Raw genomic sequence first — 19484 nt, 5'->3', positions numbered from 1 at the left:
TGATCTAGGCATGGTGATGCCGCACACTTCAACAACAAAAAACAAACCAAACTAAATGTCTGAGGTTTAAATAAGACAGGTTACTCCAAGATCCTCTTTAACAATGTTCTAATCATTTGCATCTGAGCTGGTGCACCTGATTCTAATTTTAGGTATTTGAAGTAGTGATTAATGGAGGGGTGTACTTACTTTTTCTACATGTGAAATTTGCATTTATGTTTATTTAAATTATACAATGGACTACAAAATGTAAATGTTTCATGATATTTGTTATATTATATCACCTTTATCTATCAATATTGTTGAAATGAAGATCAAATAGCTGTATGTTGAAATATGTTAAAAAAGTCAAAACTTTACATGGGGTGTACTTACTGTTTCATGTGACTGTGTGTGTGTGTGTGTGTGTGTGTGTGTGTGTGTGTGTGTGTGTGTGTGTGTGTGTGTGTGTGTGTGTGTGTGTGTGTATGTATGTATGTATATATATATATATATATATATATATATATATATATATATATATATATATATATATATATATACACATATATACAGACTTGGCATTTAATATGGCACATTATTTTTGTGGGGGTGAACTTACTTTTCAAGATGACTTAGAACCAAAAGTTAATTGGAATTATGTTGAAATTATTCTCGATTTTGTTAATGTGACCTTTAAAAGAAACAAAAACCACATTTGACATTTCGAAGCAAATAAATTGATCCTTGAAAGTGATGTAAACTGATATCGAACTCAATTCACGGACAGTACTGTGTTAAACTTCTGTACGTTTTCCAGAAGTATCTCTTTATTTTGCACATTAGCCAATTTTTTTTTCAACAAAAACAAAAGCTAAATTATGACTGGGATTACAGACAGTAAAATTACAGTTCAGTACTTCGTGTAACCCCCACGAGCATGCAGGAGAGCACGCACACGTCGAGGCATGCTGTTCACGAGATTTGCCAAGGTTTGGACAGGAATCGCTTGCCATGCAGTGACAATAGCCTGCTGCAATTCACGCACAGAGGTCGGCTGCTGGTCCAAGTTGTCGATTTGACGCGTTAATTCTGCCCACAAGTTCTTTATCGATTCATATCCGGGGACATGGCAGGCCACTCCATAGGCTCTACACCACGGTCAGCAAGAAAGTGTTGGATCATGCGAGCACGATGAGGCCGTGCATTGTCATCTTGGAAGACAAAGTTTCCTCGAAAGGCTGCACGAGCAAATGGAAGCAATGTTTTTTTCCAGAATGACCCTGGACTTGAACTGGTTCAGGTTTCCATTCAGAACAACCAGGTCAGTTTTGCCCCCTGCATGAAAAGCAGCCCAAACGGTCACCCCACCACCTCCAGCTTGGACTCTTGGCACTATACAATCTTCGTTGTGGGCTTCATGCACTTGTCTGCGCACTCGGACACAGCCACCTTGACGATAGACCAGAAATCTAGACTCGTCACTGAAGGTCACGTGATTCCAGTGTCCTGGCTGCCATTGACGGTACTCTCTGGCCCACTGCAATCGGCGCTGGCTGTGTTGTCTGGTCAGGCGTGGTTTTCTCAGGGGACGCCTGGCACGATAGCCTGCTTGGACCAGTCGTTGGTTGACTAGCCTTCTGGATACAGGCACATTTGTCAGTTGCTGCCACTCAGCCCGAAGCCGATTAGCTGACTTGGTACGGCCATTGGAGACTAACCGGTGCAGCTGGCGATCATCCCTCCTTGTGGTTTTGCGTGGACGTCCTGGCCTCGGTATTGGAGTAGGGACACCCCTCTGAGCATTTCGTTTCAGGATCTTTGACACCTCACCTTGAGTGATGCCATACTGCCGAGCAATAGCACGCTGTTCCATGCCAGAATTTCGTAAAGCCACCACTCCATGACAAACAGCATTGTCAAGTTGACGGACCATCTCCAGAGGAAGCGGCAATAACTTTTGTAGACGTGCAGCAGTTGTTTTCCTCTAATACAGAACGCAACAACCCTTATATACCCGATTGTGAAGCCAATCGTCAAATGTACCTGTCCTTACATTTTGTCACGCCACCTGTGATATAATCCTGTTATTGACTTCTTGCTGCGAAAGACAATCGGTGACATGGTTCCTTCAACAAAGACATCACCGAAGGGTAAAAGAAACTCACCAGATTGATATACTGAGTTCAGAAAGTAAACCCAAGTCAAGAAAAAAAAAAATGCCATATTAATGCCAAGTCTGTATGTATGTATATATATATATATATATATATATATATATACATACATACATACACACAACAACAACAACATGCATTTTAAGGCCATTTTCCCTGCTAGAGCGGGGGTTAGCCTTGCGGTCCCCATGACAATCTTCTCCATTTTGCCCTATTTTCTGCATCTCCCCTTGTTAACCCCCTTTCCCGCATTTCTTCTTCCACCATCTTTACCCAAGTCTTTCTCGGTCTTCCCCGTCCTCTACTTCCTTCCACATTCATTTCCATCACTCTTCTCAACCAGTCACTTTCATCCTTCCTCAACACATGACCAAACAATCTCAACCTGTTCCTCTTCACAGCATCAATCACAGGCTCTATTCCCATCATATTTCGCAATTCATCATTTGTCTTCCTCTCTCTCAACGATACTCCGCACATCCACCGAACCATTCGCATTTCCACCCTTTCCAGCCTTCGTTGCTGCTCTATGTTCATTACCCATGTCTCGCTCCCATAAATCATAACACTTCTCACACATGCAGCATACACCTTTCCCTTCAGCTTCAATGACACTCCCCTCCTCATCAGCACGCCACTCAGTTCCCGAAACTTCTTCCATGCACATCTCACTCTTGCAACCGTTGCCGAGTCTGATCCACCTTCTCCATTCAGCATGTCTCCGAGGTAGAAAAATGTTTTCACATATATATGTGTGTGTACGTATAAGTATGTATGTACAGGGTGACCCAAAAAAACCTCCCACATTTCGAAAGGCTGTCGCACTGGCAGTAGTGAGGCGGGAGGGGCGGGGCTAGGTTCTGTTGGTAGCCCAACCTCAACCGTCCTCAGTCGCCAACATGGCGTGGTCGGGAGCACACCGTGTGTTCGCTGTCGAAGCGTTCTTCACAAACAACCGTTCCGTGATCGCCGTGCAGAGAGCCTTTCGAAGATGTTTCAGTATTCCACAGAACCAAAGCGTTCCAGATCGGAAAACCATCTTGCAGTGGGTTGAGAATTTCAGGGCAACAGGCTCAGCTTTAAAAAGAAAATCACCTGGTCGACCTAGGAGCGCTCGTATGCCTGAGAATATTGAAGCATTGAGGCGATCTGTTGTGCAGTCTCCGAGACGTTCTGCGCGGAAGCATGCTTTAGCTGAAGGGATATCCCGGGAAACTGCAAGGAGAATCTTACACAAAGACCTCCACTTCCATCCATACAAAATGACGGTTGTGCAAGAACTCAATGCGAGAGACTGGATAAGCCACAGGGAGTTACGCGAGAACATTCTGCAATGTGTTCCGGAAGATGCTGTTCTCTTGTGGAGTGACAAAGCTCATTTTCATTTGAGTGGCTCTGTAAACAAACAAAATTATCGCTATTGGTCTGAAGACAACCCTCGCATTTTACACGAAAGACCGTTGCACTCCGATCGAGTGACTGTGTGGTGCGCTGTTGCCGATGTTGGCATCGTGGGTCCTTATTTCTTTGAAGAGGGTGGTGTAACTGTTACCGTAACTTCTGACCGTTACATTGATATGCTCGAAAACTTTCTAAGGCCACAACTCGAACACCTTGAGCTTGAAGAACTCGATGTGTGGTTTCAGCAAGATGGAGCTACGGCACACACAGCTCGAAGATCATTGCAAGTGCTGAGGGAAATGTTTCCGGATCGGGTGATCTCGTTGCGTGGCGATGTTGGGTGGCCGGTCCGTTCCCCTGACCTTGCACCTTGTGATTTTTTTCTGTGGGGCAACCTTAAATCACGAGTGTATACTCATCGACCCCAAACTCTTGAAGCCCTTAAGGTTGCTATTCAGTAGGAGATAGCCGCTGTTCCACCCGACATGACCCGCCGAGCCATGGCAGCCTTAGAAATCGCCTCCAAGCGTGTTTAGACAATGACGGCCACCATTTGGAGGATGTCATCTTTAAAACATGATGAATAAAAACTGTATTGAATGAAGTTTCATGTGTGCAAATAATATCTTGATTATCTTTAACCATTTTTTTTTCATTTACCTTTGAAATGTGGGAGGTTTTTTTTGGGTCACCATATATATATATATCTCCTCCCCGTGATCACGGTCAACTCCTCCCCGTGATCTTGACGAATTGCAGGGCCGTATTCGACATGAAGTGGATGCTTTGCACAATGACCCGGCTATGGTGAGACGAGCAGTTCAGGGCATGCTCCGCCGCTGTGAGCTTTGTGTTGAAAGGCGAGGTGGACATGTTGAAGGTGTGGGTGCATAAAGGCCAATCATTCCTGAGAAAAGTTCACATCTGACGTTCATTTTGCACCAATTATCCTGTCTTGCATCGATTAGCCAAACTTGTAAAAATGTGATTTGAACTTGTCATTTTCAATGAACATGTACTCGGTCATGTGTGACAGCAATGATGCATGGAAGGTATCAATGGAAAGCTGAGGATCTCCTCTTAATTAGTAAACCACATGTAAATTGTCAAAATATATAACCTTTGCATATTAACCCCTTGAATTCGGATTACCTTTTTTTTGATACGCACTGTATATATATATATATATATTGTTACGGTTTTTAGAACCTTCACTAGTAAATTTTAGTAAATGTTTCCCTTATAAGTGATCCCCTGTAAATATCCCCATCAATTGGCTTTATTAAAGATCGCACCCTAGTTAGTCCATGTACAACACGTAGAGAACCATAGGACCTCTCTGTAGTTATTTCATTATTATGTGTTTCAGTTAAGGATCTGTTCCCAATAGTTGAATCTGCGTTGCATTAATCAAATAAGATAGGCCCCTTTCAATTTCCCTAATCGTCTCACCCGCTCTTCAAAGTAGCAGTAGGGCGGCGTTCGCTGCTCCTTGCCTTGATTCGGTTGTTGGCCCCAAACCGCCATTACGCACGCGGTCTCAAACCGAGGAAGAAGGGGGCGGACCCATAAGAACAAGGTGTGGCACGTCGACTCGTCATCAGAGGTGGAGCCAGCGAGCCCTTGCCGGCCAACCAGCGCCAAGGTGAGCCAACCGGTAGGCGTGTCATCGGAGCTGGCGGCTTGATTTCTACACGGGCAATAAAAGTGGCTGCGAGGGACTGCTTGAGCAGATGAGGTGAGAAGGAGATGAGACGAGTGAGAAGGCGAGCAGATGAGTGAGAGGGATGAGTGCGTCGAGAGATCAAAGAGAGGAGAGCTGAGTGTGAAGGATCGTGAGGCAGAAGAGTGGGTCCGCTGACATTACGCCATCTATTCACGTTGTCAGCCCGCGTGAAACGAATATGTGCAGCTGCCGCCGGGTTTCGCCTCGAGCCCGGAGCGTGGACTGGAGCCAACCTCGACGCTGCGCACCGGCCCGGACCTTCCTACCCTGTCACCTGCCTGGACCTTCTTCTCCTTCCAGCCATTCCTTCCTGCCATTCCCTGTCGTGTGAGTCTGTTTGTTTTGTCCCGGGGTATAATATAAGACTGTTTTAAGGCTGCCCTGTGTTCTGCTTCTTCTTCTCCTTGTAAATGCCCTTCTTTCGTTTCCTCTTGTAGATTGTAAATAAACCTGTGTTCTTCCTTTACCCTTTTTGGTTCTTTGGCTTCCTCTCATCCGGTCGCTTTAGTCTTTTCCCCATTGAGTACCTGTGGCGTGATTTGGCCAACTGCTTTATAGTCGGGTTTAGTCTCTTGCTAACGGCCCGAGTCGCAGCTCGCTTCGCTCGGCGCAATCCAATCACGCTGCGGCTCGGGTGGGAGTATTTCCTCACTTACGGCCGGTGGTAGTAATTAGGTATTAAGACAAATTGGGCTTACAACCCTACTTACCATCGACCGGAAGTGACGTCATACCCCCAGGACCGGTCGGGCGGCCAGCTTAACAGGACAAGGGGATTAACCCCCCCTTGCTAACGGGAGTGCCGTCCCCCGGATCCGTAACAATATATATAAGTTCAAAACACACCTGGTCACAAGTGTGCCGCACTGACCGGGTCCTCAGTCGAGGTCCTCAGCATCATCCCGTTTCGGCCCTTCAACCTCGATACGGTCAGCTAAGGTGGGCCAGCAGTGGCACATACACATCCACATGCAGCAACTGCACCTGGATGCGTACATACCCCCACCCCCAGCCAGTGCGAACAACAACAACAACACCTCCACATCCAGAATCCACAGCACCAAACAAACATGGTGGAACACTCAAACACCCACCTTTATACCCTTCACCACTCACCAACAAAACACACCAGATCATTCATACACACACATACACACACATACACACCCATACACACACATACACACACATCCACACAGAACACCAACCAAACAACCACCGACACTTACATCATACACCACTCAACACACAAAAACACACTCATGCAAAAATTAATTCATGCAAAAACAAACACCATCACCCACTCACTCATATACACAAAATAAGAAATAATAATGGTAACAAAAAAAACCAACCTACACCGTTCGACGTGCCTCCATAAACTTCCTCCATATCCAAAATGAGCCTTTCAAGGCAACCTGGACCACCTTGTCACACATCCTCCTTTCTGTCCCACACACTCCCAGCCTAGCAAGAAATGCAGAAAAGGAATTGCCAATATACCCTCTACACCCCACCTCAAATGGCTGACACGAAACGCGCCAACCCTTCTCCCGGCACTCTGCCTCCAGCTCACTGTACTTTCCTCTCTTCCTCTCGTGCACCTCCTCCATGTTCTCTTCCCAAAGTACCGACAACTCCCCTAAGATGACCTGTCTTGTTGCACTTGACCAAATGACAATGTCAGGCCGTAACCTTGTCACACAGATATCCTCTGGGAATACCAATTGTGGCTTTAGGTCTGCCACCACCTGCCAATCACAAGCATCTGACAGCCCTCTTGCTTTCCACCTCCTCCTCTTTCCACCTCTTACCACTTGGCCCTCTTTGACAAACCACACCTCTCCCCCATCAGTCTCCTTCTCCACTCTTCTCTCTCTCGATCTCAGCACCTCTTGTTGCACCATCTGCACCACCACCGCCAGCACCTGATCATGTCGCCACCTGTATCTTCCTGCTGCCAATGCTACTGAGCATGCACTCAGTGCATGATGCACCGTTCCCACACCTCCACACAAATAACATCTCTCCTCCTGCAACAACCCCCACAATCTCAAGTTTACTGGTGACGGAAGCACATCATACGTTGCCCGCAACAGGAAATTCAACAATATATATATATATATTTTTTTTTTTTAACAAACAGGAATCAAATTCCTGCGAGGAGCTCAGTGTGAAAAATTCTGACTCAATGCGGGACTCGAACCATGGACCTCCATTGATTACGCGTCAACAGCCCACTGGCTATTGAGCCAGCCGTAATCTCCTCAGAATTTTACACACTTAACACTGCGAGCTTTATAATGGCGATGTCTTACGTGCCTGCTGGGCAGACCCCGAATGTTGGCGTAAGTACATACATGCGTATGTTTGTGTGTATGTATATGCAGAAGTGCATTGAAGATTAACTCAATTTTTCCATAAGATGAGCATATACATATATAATATATATATATATACATATTCACATATATCATAAACATCTTTCCATAAGATGAGCCTTAACAATGGTGCATCAAGTCAAATCAGCAGATTTTTTCCAATCGGTCTTCTTGATGTTCTCAGGGTCAAGAGCGCCGCTATTCCAGCCATTCAAGCAGCAACACTCTTTCAAGCACAGGTTCCAGCTCAGCAAGTGAAGAGCGCTGGGGTCCTGCAGGCGAAGGCTGTCGTGATGCGGAAGCTGGTAATGCTCCGGTTACACCAGCCGCCCTGGACAGCGGAATTGATACCACGACTCCACGTGGCACACCTCTTGCTATCCGAGCGGCCTCGAGAGCTGCCTCGGGCCGTGTTCGGGGACAGGCCTACACACCGGCCGAGGAGCGATCCGAGCTGCTGTCTGGAAGTCCCACAATGCAAAGCAGGTGTGCCTGATATTATGAGCCAAAGGGGTCTTGACCTTGTGCTATATGGAATTTGTTGAATAGGCTTGTTCCTTATCAGCTATTGACATGATTGTCCTGCAATTTTAATACCTTTTGACGAAATATTGAATGCGACTGTGTATGCAAAGTTTCACTTTCCTCGGACAGCTTGTCTAGATGATGCAGGTGATGAAAAGTTTTGCTTTTTTAACCTGTCAGAGCAGGGGGAATTTGGTTCCAAACTGCAGTGACATTATTTTCATTGTTGTAACACTCTTCTATTGCATGTACAATGTACATGCTTGAAGGGTACCAGTTGTTCTTGATTACGTCCGTCACTGAAGGTGGGTGGTGGTTATGTTTTCACCCCTGGATGTTTGTCTGAGCAGGATATCTCAAAAGGTTATGGACGGATTCGGCCGAAACTTGGTGGACAGGTTGTGTGTGTAACAAGGAAGAATTGATGTGATTTAGGTGAATATCCAGATCCGGAACCAAGAGTTTTTTGAAGTGATTCTTCATCATTGAGAGATGGGACCAAAAACAATATGTAGCACGATATCTCAAAAGGTTATGGACGATTCAGACTAAACTAGGTGGACGAGTTGGTGAGGTGACAAGAACAAGCCAATCAGATTTTGGTTCAGGTCCGGATGTAGTTCCGACCTACCAGTGGGATACAAAACGTAAACTGTTCAGCCTGGCGGAGGTATGCCCTCTACCGAGTGACGTTCTACAATGAATGCTCTTTTTCTCAACTCTCTGATGCTGTTGGTCTAAAAATGTTTTAAAAATTCATCTTATCATAATTAAGAGGGCTGATGCACCGGTGTTAACTACAGTGTGCAGGGGGGGAAAACCGATGATCCCGTGGAACAAGGCAAAGCAGTGGTTGGAGATCGTGCCGGATCAACTCCAACTTCTTACTACTCAAGACAGGGCAGCGGCATTTTTCTGAGGGGCTGGAAAAAACCAGATAGCTCAAGCAACCTGGACTGCCGCAGGTGACAGAATTGCCGTTTTTAAGCCTCCACGGTCAAAGGCCGGAGGTATTATGTTTTCGAGTGGTCTGTCCGTCCGTCCGTTGTTGTTTTTCTGATACCCCAATGACTAGTGAACCACTGAATGGATTGAAAAAATAACTTAGCACAGGTATGGACTACAATTCAATGTTGAACTCATTCTATTTTGGGTTGAACAGGTGAAAGGGTATGTGCCCTATGAAAATCATTTTGCTGATCATAACTCGAGTTACAAGCATCTGATGTTCTCTCTCTCTTCTACTTGTCTCTCTCCCTCTCCCTCTCCGTCTCTCTCTCTCTCTCTCTCTCTCTCTCTCTCTCTCTCTCTCTCTCTCTATCACTCTCTATCACTCTCTATCACTCTCTATCACTCTCTATCACTCTATCTCCGTCTCTCCGTCTCTCCGTCTCTCTGTCTCTCTGTGTCTCTCTCTCTCTCTCTCTCTCTCTCTCTCTCTCTCTCTCTGTCTCTCTCTCTCTCTCTCTCTCTCTCTCTCTCTCTCTCTCTCTCTCTCTCTCTCTCTCTCTCTCTCTCTCTCTCTCTCTCTCTCTCTCTCTATCTCTCTCTATCTCTCTCTCTCTGTGTCTCTATCTCTCTCTCTCTCTCTCTCTCTCTCTCTCTCTCTCTCTCTCTGTGTCTCTGTGTCTCTCTGTCTCTCTCTCTCTCTCTCTCTCTCTCTCTCTATCTCTCTCTATTTCTCTCTCTCTCTCTCTCTCTCTCTCTCTCTCTCTCTCTGTGTCTCTCTGTCTCTCTCTCTGTCTCCCTCATTCTCCAATGTGACCTTTAAGTGAGATCAGTCTATTGACATCTAGTGAACCATACACTGTGTGTCATATCGCTGTACTCTCATCTCATTTGATTTTTTGAAGTCCAGATTTGCTATATTTAATAATTTTTTTTTTGGGGTTTTGAATTGAAACAGAAATCTCATCACATTGATCTGCCTCATCCCAACTCAAAAATTGGCTTGTAGTGTCAAGTTATGGGTGGTGCTGTGAGCTATGCTATTTCCTGACGAAGCAAAGTGCTGCCCCGAATGCCTGTGAGCACGATCACTTTGTCTTTCTTTTGAGCATCGTACCAGTTCTAGTGTAAACTTATGGGTTGTTGTTTCTGTAGCAGTTACATGGTTCCTTATTTCAGCTAGCCTCAGGTATGCTGACAGTGCTTAATATTGTCCGGTGTCGTTTTGAGAGCCTTAGCTAGCACATTTTATATACGAAGCCATTACATTGGGATCTTAGTCATGCAGTTGTGTGTGTGTGTGTGTGTGTGTGTGTGTGTGTGTGTGTGTGTGTGTGTGTGTGTGTGTGTGTGTGTGTGTGTGTGTGTGTGTGTGTGTCTCTGCATTTAACGTGGGTTCTGCTCAGTGCCACACCTTTTAGTGAGACAAGCTGCGGACTAACATATCCCGGACGTCGCGTGTGTTTCCATTTCCTCGTGCAGGCGAATGGGCAGTGACGTGAGCGATGCCATGTCTTGGGCACGACAGAAAGCCACCGCTTCTGCCAAGGCGGTGCACAAGAGTGCGACAGGCTCCTGCGCGGCGGATGGCAGACGATCGGGTCACAGTTGCACCTCAATCCAAAATAAGGTTAACATTAACCCCTGCATGTTTTTTGGGTTTTTTTCCTTATTCTATACCTGATTGCATTTTTTTAATTCAAGTTCTGCACAACTCACCTCCTCTGTTCTGTGTTTTTCCCATCTTTGGAACCGCCTAGCAGAGGCCATTTCCCCCCACTCTTCCTTCCAGTGCTTCAAGCAGGCAATAATGGTTGTTATTGCCCATTACCCCCATTAACCCATCCTTACCCAACCGTCTTACTTCCTGGTTTCACTCTCTCTCTCTCACTTCTCTCTCTCACTTCTCTCTCTCACTTCTCTCTCTCACTTCTCTCTCTCACTTCTCTCTCTCACTTCTCTCTCTCACTTCTCTCTCTCACGTCTCTCTCTCACTTCTCTCTCTCAACTTCTCTCCCCCTTTCCTGAATGTTCTTTCTCCTGCTGGGTGTGCCCAAGTGGTGCCCCGCAGCCCCACTCTAAGTTTAACCTCGCTCTTCCATGAGCTTTGCTCTTGTACAGAGGGGAAAACAAAGTTCGAAGAAGGTTCTATTTCAACAAAACGGTCACTTGTTGTGAAATGAATCCCATTCTATGACGGATCCCTCTGCATTACCGAACACCAGAAGCATCAGAAATGAGAACAATGTTATGTGGTGTACTTTGCTTCATCTGCTAAATGAAGCACAGTTCTCTAACGATTATAACACACTGGTGGTTCTGACATATCGTCACCAACACATTTGCATCTCAGACAATTCTTCAGATAAATGAGGTTTTGGATACAATTTCTGTCCTAACAGTGCATTTCAAACGTCGATTCATGGACTGAGCGGCATCTCTGTTCAAGTGGCATGAGTCGATGCGTCGTTCAGATCGATACTTATTTGAGCCTCGATCAATCAAAACCGTTTTCAAGACAAAATCTATTTCAGGGTGGGGAATGGGTCCTTTTCAAAGGGAATGGTGGGGAACCTTTTCCTCGCACTAATATATCTTCACGAAATGTTAAAGCGACGCTCAAGGTCAAAGGGCACACCTGCGTCGAAAGATCCATTGTGGTGGTAATTAAACCGAACTTATAAGTTTGTTTGCCTGTTATTTTTTACTCAACGAATTTATATTAATTATATTATTCAATTCCCACTGCCTGCTGTTCTTTCTTCGATTGCACGATGTTGCGAAAGTGTTGCCTCGCCCGGATGCGTGTCTGCATCTTCTAAAACGTCGTTAAATGGTGAAACGTAAGGTGAAAGGGCACGGCGTTTTGTACATCTGACTGTTCTTTGCAATGATTGTGATTGCCACAACCGTGGCGGGGATAAGCGGGACCTTTTATTGGCGCCACTTGCCTCTGAATAGACTAACCTTGGTCCACTATATATACTGCCGTATATATAGTGGTCCCTTTCATAAGGTCTTTCTGTTGGTCCCTACTCCTTGTGATAGCGTTGGCAAGGCACCTGTGATGAGTCATGAATGTCCGCGTGGCTGAGCACCAACCCTGGACAGGTCTGGCACGGTGTTGCAGGTTGCAGGTTGCTGTGTGTTCGGGCAGGAATTTGTAATTTTCCCAGGGTACCGACACATGGGCCTACTAGAGTGGGTAAAAGCCTGGTAGCCTTGCGCTCCTTAACTTGCGTTCTATTCCCATAGCTGATCAGTAGGGGCCAATTAATTTTTTTCAACCAAATGTTAACGCAAAACAACAGGCCTTGTGTCTGCATTAAACCAAGTTTGGTAAAGTCCACTTTTATTGTTATTTCAGTAAGGTATTACTTATGTTCATTCATGTTTTTATCTTGGAGCCATCTACATATTAAACAAGAAAAAGAGCAATCAGAGATTGCAAACCCTCGCCAGGATGTATTTTCAGTGTTTTTGTTTAAGGCTTTTGTGTTAAAACAAATATGACGGCCAAACCACGTGACCGATGACGTCATCATTAATTTTTTTGTACTTGTAGAATTATGACGTCATAATGGAGGCACCTATGACATCATCATTAACATATTTTATTCCCCATGGAGAGTTCTTTACAATGAGCCATGTCTCAATTTTTTCTATTCAGCACTTTTGGAGATATAGAGGTGCAAAGTTTTTCGGTTTTTCCAAGATGGCGGCCGAACCACGTGCCCTATGACGTCATACGTATCATTAAAAAATTATACACGTGGATTTGCACCTATGGTGAAAATTTCCTGTCAATCGGACCAACGGTTTCAGAGAAAATCATATTTATTCTGTGCGGACAAACAGACAGACATAAACAGACAAATGAAAAATCGGTCAGAGACCGAGGACTTGCTGGAATGTACTTTTTTCATCGGCCATTTTGGACAAATATGGCGGCCGAACCACATGACCGATGACGTCATCATTATTTGCTTTCTAAACTAATTTATTCCTAGATTATGCTCAAGAAATTTTATCTTGATCGGATGAAGTTTTGTCTGTCGAATTATGACGTCATAATGGAGGCACCTATGACATCATCATGAACATATTTTATTCCCCATGGAGAGTTCTTCACAATGAGCCATGTCTCAATTTTTTCTATTCAGCACTTTCGGAGATATAGAGGTGTAAATTTTTTCGGGTTTTCCAAAATGGCGGCCGAAACACGTGACCGATGACGTCATCATTATTTGTTTTCTAAACTAATTCATTCCTAGATTATGCTCAAGAAATTGCATCTTGATCGGATGAAGTTTTGTACTTTTCGAATTATCGAATTATGATGTCATCATGGAGGCCTTGGGCCTAGAGAGTTAAAAATTGGGCACAGTCTATTCCAGGGCAAGACAAATATGTGTGTAAAGTTTGGCGATTCTATGTGCAACGATGTAGACGTAGTACTGCGCACAAACAATCAGACAGACAGACAAACCAACCAACCAACATACTTGCCGGAATCTTTTCCGGCAAGTAACAAACGGACTCAAATGCAATACCCTCTCCTCTGGCGAGGGTAATAAGTACAAGTGGAAAGAGTGATGAGGCATTGCATTACCTGTGCTCAAACTTGCATACCAATCGCGCGGTTTTTCTATACTGTCCCGGCAATTTTTGCCTCCTGGCATAATCTTTGTGAAGATCATGGTGGGTTCTGGTCGTGCACTTGTTCACATGTGATTTATAATGTGTGTCGTACTTGCATGTGGAGAGAGAGAGAGACATGTGGTGGTCCCACACCAAAGTGCTCACCCCAAAGGTCAGTTGGCCTTAAAAGCGATCCCGGATTCTCAATCTACCGTAATTCAGTTCCAGTGCTGTTGTGCTTTCGAGGACATCATAACAGCTAAACTGACAGGTTGACAACAACAGTAACAGGTAAACAACATAAATGTCTTGATTCTTATTTTTAAAGTTCATCTTCTCTGGAAGAGGTTGAGGTAAGATTGCATGTTGTCATGGTCACAAGCTGCCGCTGGGCTGGCATTGACGGATTGAAATTTCCGAAGAAGCTTTCACAGCCACCAAATCCTTGGCTTATTTCGTCCAGATAACTCTCAATGGCGCTACTCCGGCGACGTGGTGTTGATGGACTCGGTACTAAGTGTTTTTGAATTGCTGAAAATGCAGCATCTGATGAAAATAGATTTTGTCAAAGACGTCGAGATCCATCAAGAGCCGGATGACAATAGGATTGGGTTTGTACTGACGAGTGTGATTGATGGGGAGTAGTTTGGACGTGTGATGTGCAAAAGAGATTGCAGATGTAAATGAATGCAGGGCGGCAAACAGCATTGTCAGGTGTCCTTGAAAGCCCCGAGGAACGGGTGCGACTGAATGAGGGCCACAAAAAGGAGCGATTGCACAGGTGGGCGACAAAAGGGGAGCGGATGAGTCGAGGTAGAAATCTTGGACCTAATTAAACAGATGGTTGATTTATTCGCAGCATTCCTGTCTTTGGGAAAGGACATTTTCAGGAAAGACAAACGATGACCAGTGAGTCGGTAGCTGTGACACTTTGGAGGCCCAGTTATACCAGATTACCTTTGTCTTTGCAGGCCAGCTTTGAGGTCTGATTTTCCTCAGGTGAGTCTCAACTCGTGGTATTTACTTCCGTATGAAACGAGGTAGAAATCAACTCCAGAACACATAGAAAGACCCATGGCATATTGGTCCTTTTGGCACGGCAGTTCAATTCTGACTCAATATATATCAGCCCAGAAAACCTCAAGACACATACATGGCCTTGCATTCAAACAAAAACCTCAACAGCAATAACATCTGCAGTGGTCTAGCACCTCATCCATGTGCACCTGTACGACCTCACCCATGTACTTCCTGTAGTAAGGCTTTCTGGGAGACGAACCTGGCACGGTTTCTCACCACGAACTTGATCTAGACCACACTGACATTTTACAACTGTGCCTCTGTTATGTGTCGGCTGTTGAACCAGGCCCGGTCACATGCTAGGAAGACCAGTTCATCAGCGTACGCCATTTTATTTCTAGATCATTTGCTGAGCGATGGCAATGAAAGAGTTAATGGTATTATCATGTTTTTAATCCTGGTTGCTGTTTGTATATCAGAGTTTGTTGTGCAGAACATTTTCAGATCCTTCTCTGTAGGAAGTAAGTCGTGCTTCCACATTCCCGAAGCCTTGAATTTTCTTGGACTCGTACTGCGGAGGTTAATGCTCAAACATTGTTAAAGTTGCATTACTGGGTCTGTTTTCTCTACATATTTGGTGCCTTTGATATAATAGGCATTGGGATGCAGGATTAGTGCATCTTATTTATTGTACACCGCTCCTTTCATATTCCATCTCCAGGCGCTGCATGACGTCATCGCCGGGCACTGGAGGGGAGTACTCAGTTTTCACTCCGGTTTCTTGTTTTCTTGTTTGTTTGAGCTAGGAAGCTGAAATGTTAGCACAATAGTGAGCAAGTGCTTTGGCAAAACGGTATTTATTTGTTTTTCGATTATTTAATTAACTAATTACTTACTTATTATCGATTAATTAATCATTTATTTATTTCCTTTCTCATCGGGGCATTATCTCCGGCACCTTTTGAGCTAGGAAGCTGATATTTGGACATGACAATGACCAAGTTAATTGACTGTCAATGGTATTTTTGATTTATTGATTAATTAATCGATTAATAATTTATTGATTGGTCAATTAATTCATAAAATTTTTCTGATTAATGACTTATTTAATTAATTTTCAAAAAGTTACAGCTTCAGATGAAACTGGTGGCTGAGGTATGCTATAAGCCAATTGATTAAGAAATTATTTTACGATTATTATTTATTGATTTTAATTATGCAATTAATCAATCAATTATTGTACACCTCTCCCTCTCAATACCGTCTATATGTGCTGCATGGCGGTTGAATAGTTTTGTTTTTTTGCTGTTTGGCCTTCAGCTGGAAATCAACCCAGAACCTCTGGGATGCCATTCCATGAGTGTCCTCACTGCTAGGCCTCAATGCATATGACATGGGCTGGTTGTGTTTTATCATGCACATTTGTTTTAGTTAAGTTTGACCTTTTTACCTAACAGTGTCAAAGTTGAGAATGTTTGGTGAAGTGGTGATTGCTGCGGCACTGTTGTGCTGTCATTTCTTGCTTGAAACTTTGAGTTCATCCTATAATCAAATTATTGGTATTTTTAAATAATGTTAAATGCTGCGTGCACCCTTGTGATGATTGGCTCTCTCCAGCTGTTCAATGTTGTGAAAGACCATTTCAGGAAATGGTGGTTGTGGAAAAAGTATCTTTATCCACATATAAATAAAGGATAAAGCAAATGATCAAGGATCCAGTCGATCCAGAGTAAAAGTTTCCACTGTAAGTTCCAAGAAAATGATCCCGGAATAATGGAACTACTCGTTGCACTGGCTGCTGACAACTGTTCCAGGCAGAAAGGCCCTTCGAGGCATGGGAGTCAGAGTCGACTCGCAAATGGCTGCCACGGAGAAGGGAATGTTTTGGTTTCATCGTTGGCCGAGTTTACCACGGGGGGAGGGGAGGGGGGACTTATCCAAGATCAGTTTGAGATGTTTCAGCCAAATGAACAAAAGGAAAGACAAACATTTGTCCTTCATGGGCAACGTGGTCTTCATGGACATGATTGAATCAAAACTACGTTTTCACCAATCGCTTCTTCTCATTTGGTCACGTGATGCTTATAGATGTAATGCAAGGACCATTGTAAAACATGGTCCTAATTAATTTTAGGAGATCATTTGAACCCTTAATTGAATTTAGTTTTTCAGATTACCCATGAGCACAAAGATGTATTTATTATTATTACACAGTTTTGTGTGATGCAGATATGCAGACATCCTGAAATGCTGGTTCAGTAAGTGAAGTGAAACGGATTCCAGAAACAGCTCTTAAGTAATCATGGCGTTTGTCGTGGAAGCTTTCAATTACGCTTGAAAGCAATTTCAAATTTTAAGATGTGGAATGTTGAGATAACACTAATTTATTTATTGCCTTTGGTTTCACTATGGTCTCGAAATAGATGACCCCAAATCTCATTTCAGAAATGCTCTTTAAAACATGGGCACTCCTTCCTTTTCCTCCTCTCTCTCTCTCCTCCTTCCCCTCTTCCACTCCTGGATCCTCTACAGGCGGGGCTGCCAAGTACTGTGCCGAATCATCGGCTGCAGCGCACCCACTCCGACGAGAGCCTTTGCCAGCGAGATGGCCCCCTCGCTCCGAACGCCCCTTCCATGCCAGCACGTCCGCCTGCTGATGATTGCCTGTATGCCGTGGATGCCGAATTTTCCACACCAATGTCCAAAGTCATGCAATTGCCTCCGCATCTTGGTGCCGAGCTCCTGGGTACGCACATCCTTGTACAATGGTACTGAGGACTTTCCTGTCGTATCCAAGCCCATGCACGGAGGATTTGCCATTTTAAAGAACCCGTAACTGTGCAAGACACCATACCTTAATTCCATGAGTCAAAAGGTCAAACCTGTTCATTTGTATATGTGCCAGCAGGGCGTAAGTCTTTGTTCCTTAATTGTCAGTGACTTGAGGCATTTTCCTTTTAGGGCTTTGTAGGGGGTGATCTTGTGGCCCAGCTATTGTCATATGGTATTGCGATCGATGTTGCTGGGGTTTACCTTGCATCTTGCTTGTTTGTACGTATTCGATTGAGGTTTGTACATGTTCACAGTGGAGCGGTCGGACTCTGAGGAGTCTCTCCCGGAGCACCTGCCGCTCGGGCTGCACGAGGACCGACTGCTGCCACTTCCAGATACGACCTCTGGCCTGGACTGGGCCCATTTAGTCGACGCCGCACGTGCCTTTGAAGGTGAGGGCGTCCGCCATCTCTACATACTTGCATGCGTTTTGCATCTTTGTCTTTCACTTCATGTTACACCCTGTGGTTTCGTTGTTCGTCAGACGCTTCGGCTCCGTCATAAACGTAGCATAACCTGCCCGACACTGTAATTGGCATCCTAGGGCTTCTGGTTATTTCTGAGGAATCATTTTAGATCCAAATTGCACGTTTTGGAGAGGATCCGGCTCATTGTCACATCTGTTATATAACAGTTATTTCTTGTCCTGCTCAGCGATGAGGTTACGACCTCGTGAAATGTTTTTTGTTGTTTTTTTTTTTTTCCCATCCATTCGGTTTTGGAATGCAAAACACTTGTGTCTGAAGAAAAACATTCCCTGGGAGTTTAATTGAATTTGTATTATTCTATATCAGCAGCAATTTTTTATATCTTATATATTTAACAGTTCCGATTGTACAAGTGGTCCCCAATGATTGGTTCATACAGTGAATTCATGATGAAATGGAGTCTCGTTTTGAGGATCTTATCATGTGCTCTGACCAAATTGCACTTTAATTCAGACAGCAATTCCCTTATGGTGATTCTTTCTTCCATCTCCTTCCCCCCTATCTACTCCCCCTACCCCTTAACCCCCACCTCCCCCAATCCCCCATCTCCCCTCCCGCTCCCCTCATCCTCCACTCCTCTCACTCTCCCTCTCTCTCATACAATTTGGTGTGTAAAGGAATCTCTGAAATACACAATGGTGAGCTTGTAATAGCAGCTTCCTCTTTTGTTTTGTTTCCTGAATTAATTGTTTTCTTTCTGGATTATGTGTACCCGCTCTCGCTCCCCCCTTGTGTGTTTTTAATGGTTTTCAGGACATAGCATCAATATTCTTTTTTTATTTTATCTATCGTATTGGAATACTACATTTCCAACATACACGTACACACAAGCAAACACATACGTGTACACATACATGCACACACACACACGTTTATATAGTAATACAGTATATATATATACTAGCGGGGTCACCCGTGGGAATCCCACGGGCATGGATGTGTGTGACGAATTTTAAATATATGTCGACTGTTATTTTAGGCGGTGTATTTTCGTTTATCATCATGGCGCGATTTAAAAAAATATATCTCTGCATTTTCCTCTCCAATACCTCCTCACACTTTACACACACACCGGCCCATGTTTACATATACACACACATATACACCCACACACATATACACATACACACACACGTACATCGACACACACACACACACACACACACACACACACACACACACACACACACACACACACACACACACACACACACACACACACACACACACACGTACACACACGTACAGACACATATACACATATGCACATATGCAAATATGCAAATATGTATACACATATGTATCCACATATATGCACATTATACACATATATACATCTGCGCACACACACACACACACACACACA

General features: G+C 44.4%; 1 protein-coding gene across 4 annotated transcripts in view; it reads left to right on the top strand.

The window, feature by feature from the left end:
* LOC137434896 (signal-induced proliferation-associated 1-like protein 2) overlaps nt 1–19484 on the top strand; it is a 454554-nt gene that overhangs the window by 396987 nt on the left and 38083 nt on the right. For all 4 annotated transcript variants that reach the window (XM_078784965.1, XM_078784963.1, XM_078784966.1 and 1 more), the window contains 5 exons: nt 7849–8150; nt 8993–9154; nt 10620–10767; nt 17331–17544; nt 17885–18022. In XM_078784965.1, the coding sequence (XP_078641091.1) occupies nt 7849–8150; nt 8993–9154; nt 10620–10767; nt 17331–17544; nt 17885–18022 (964 nt within the window). The remainder of the gene's footprint in view (nt 1–7848; nt 8151–8992; nt 9155–10619; nt 10768–17330; nt 17545–17884; nt 18023–19484) is intronic.

This window comes from Myxine glutinosa, chromosome 9, assembly GCF_964187855.1.
Source record: "Myxine glutinosa chromosome 9, kmMyxGlut1.1, whole genome shotgun sequence".
In the NCBI taxonomy this organism is placed as follows: domain Eukaryota; kingdom Metazoa; phylum Chordata; class Myxini; order Myxiniformes; family Myxinidae; genus Myxine; species Myxine glutinosa.
The sequence above is the reverse complement of the archived record's forward strand: the minus strand, read 5'-3'. Positions and strand labels throughout refer to the sequence as shown.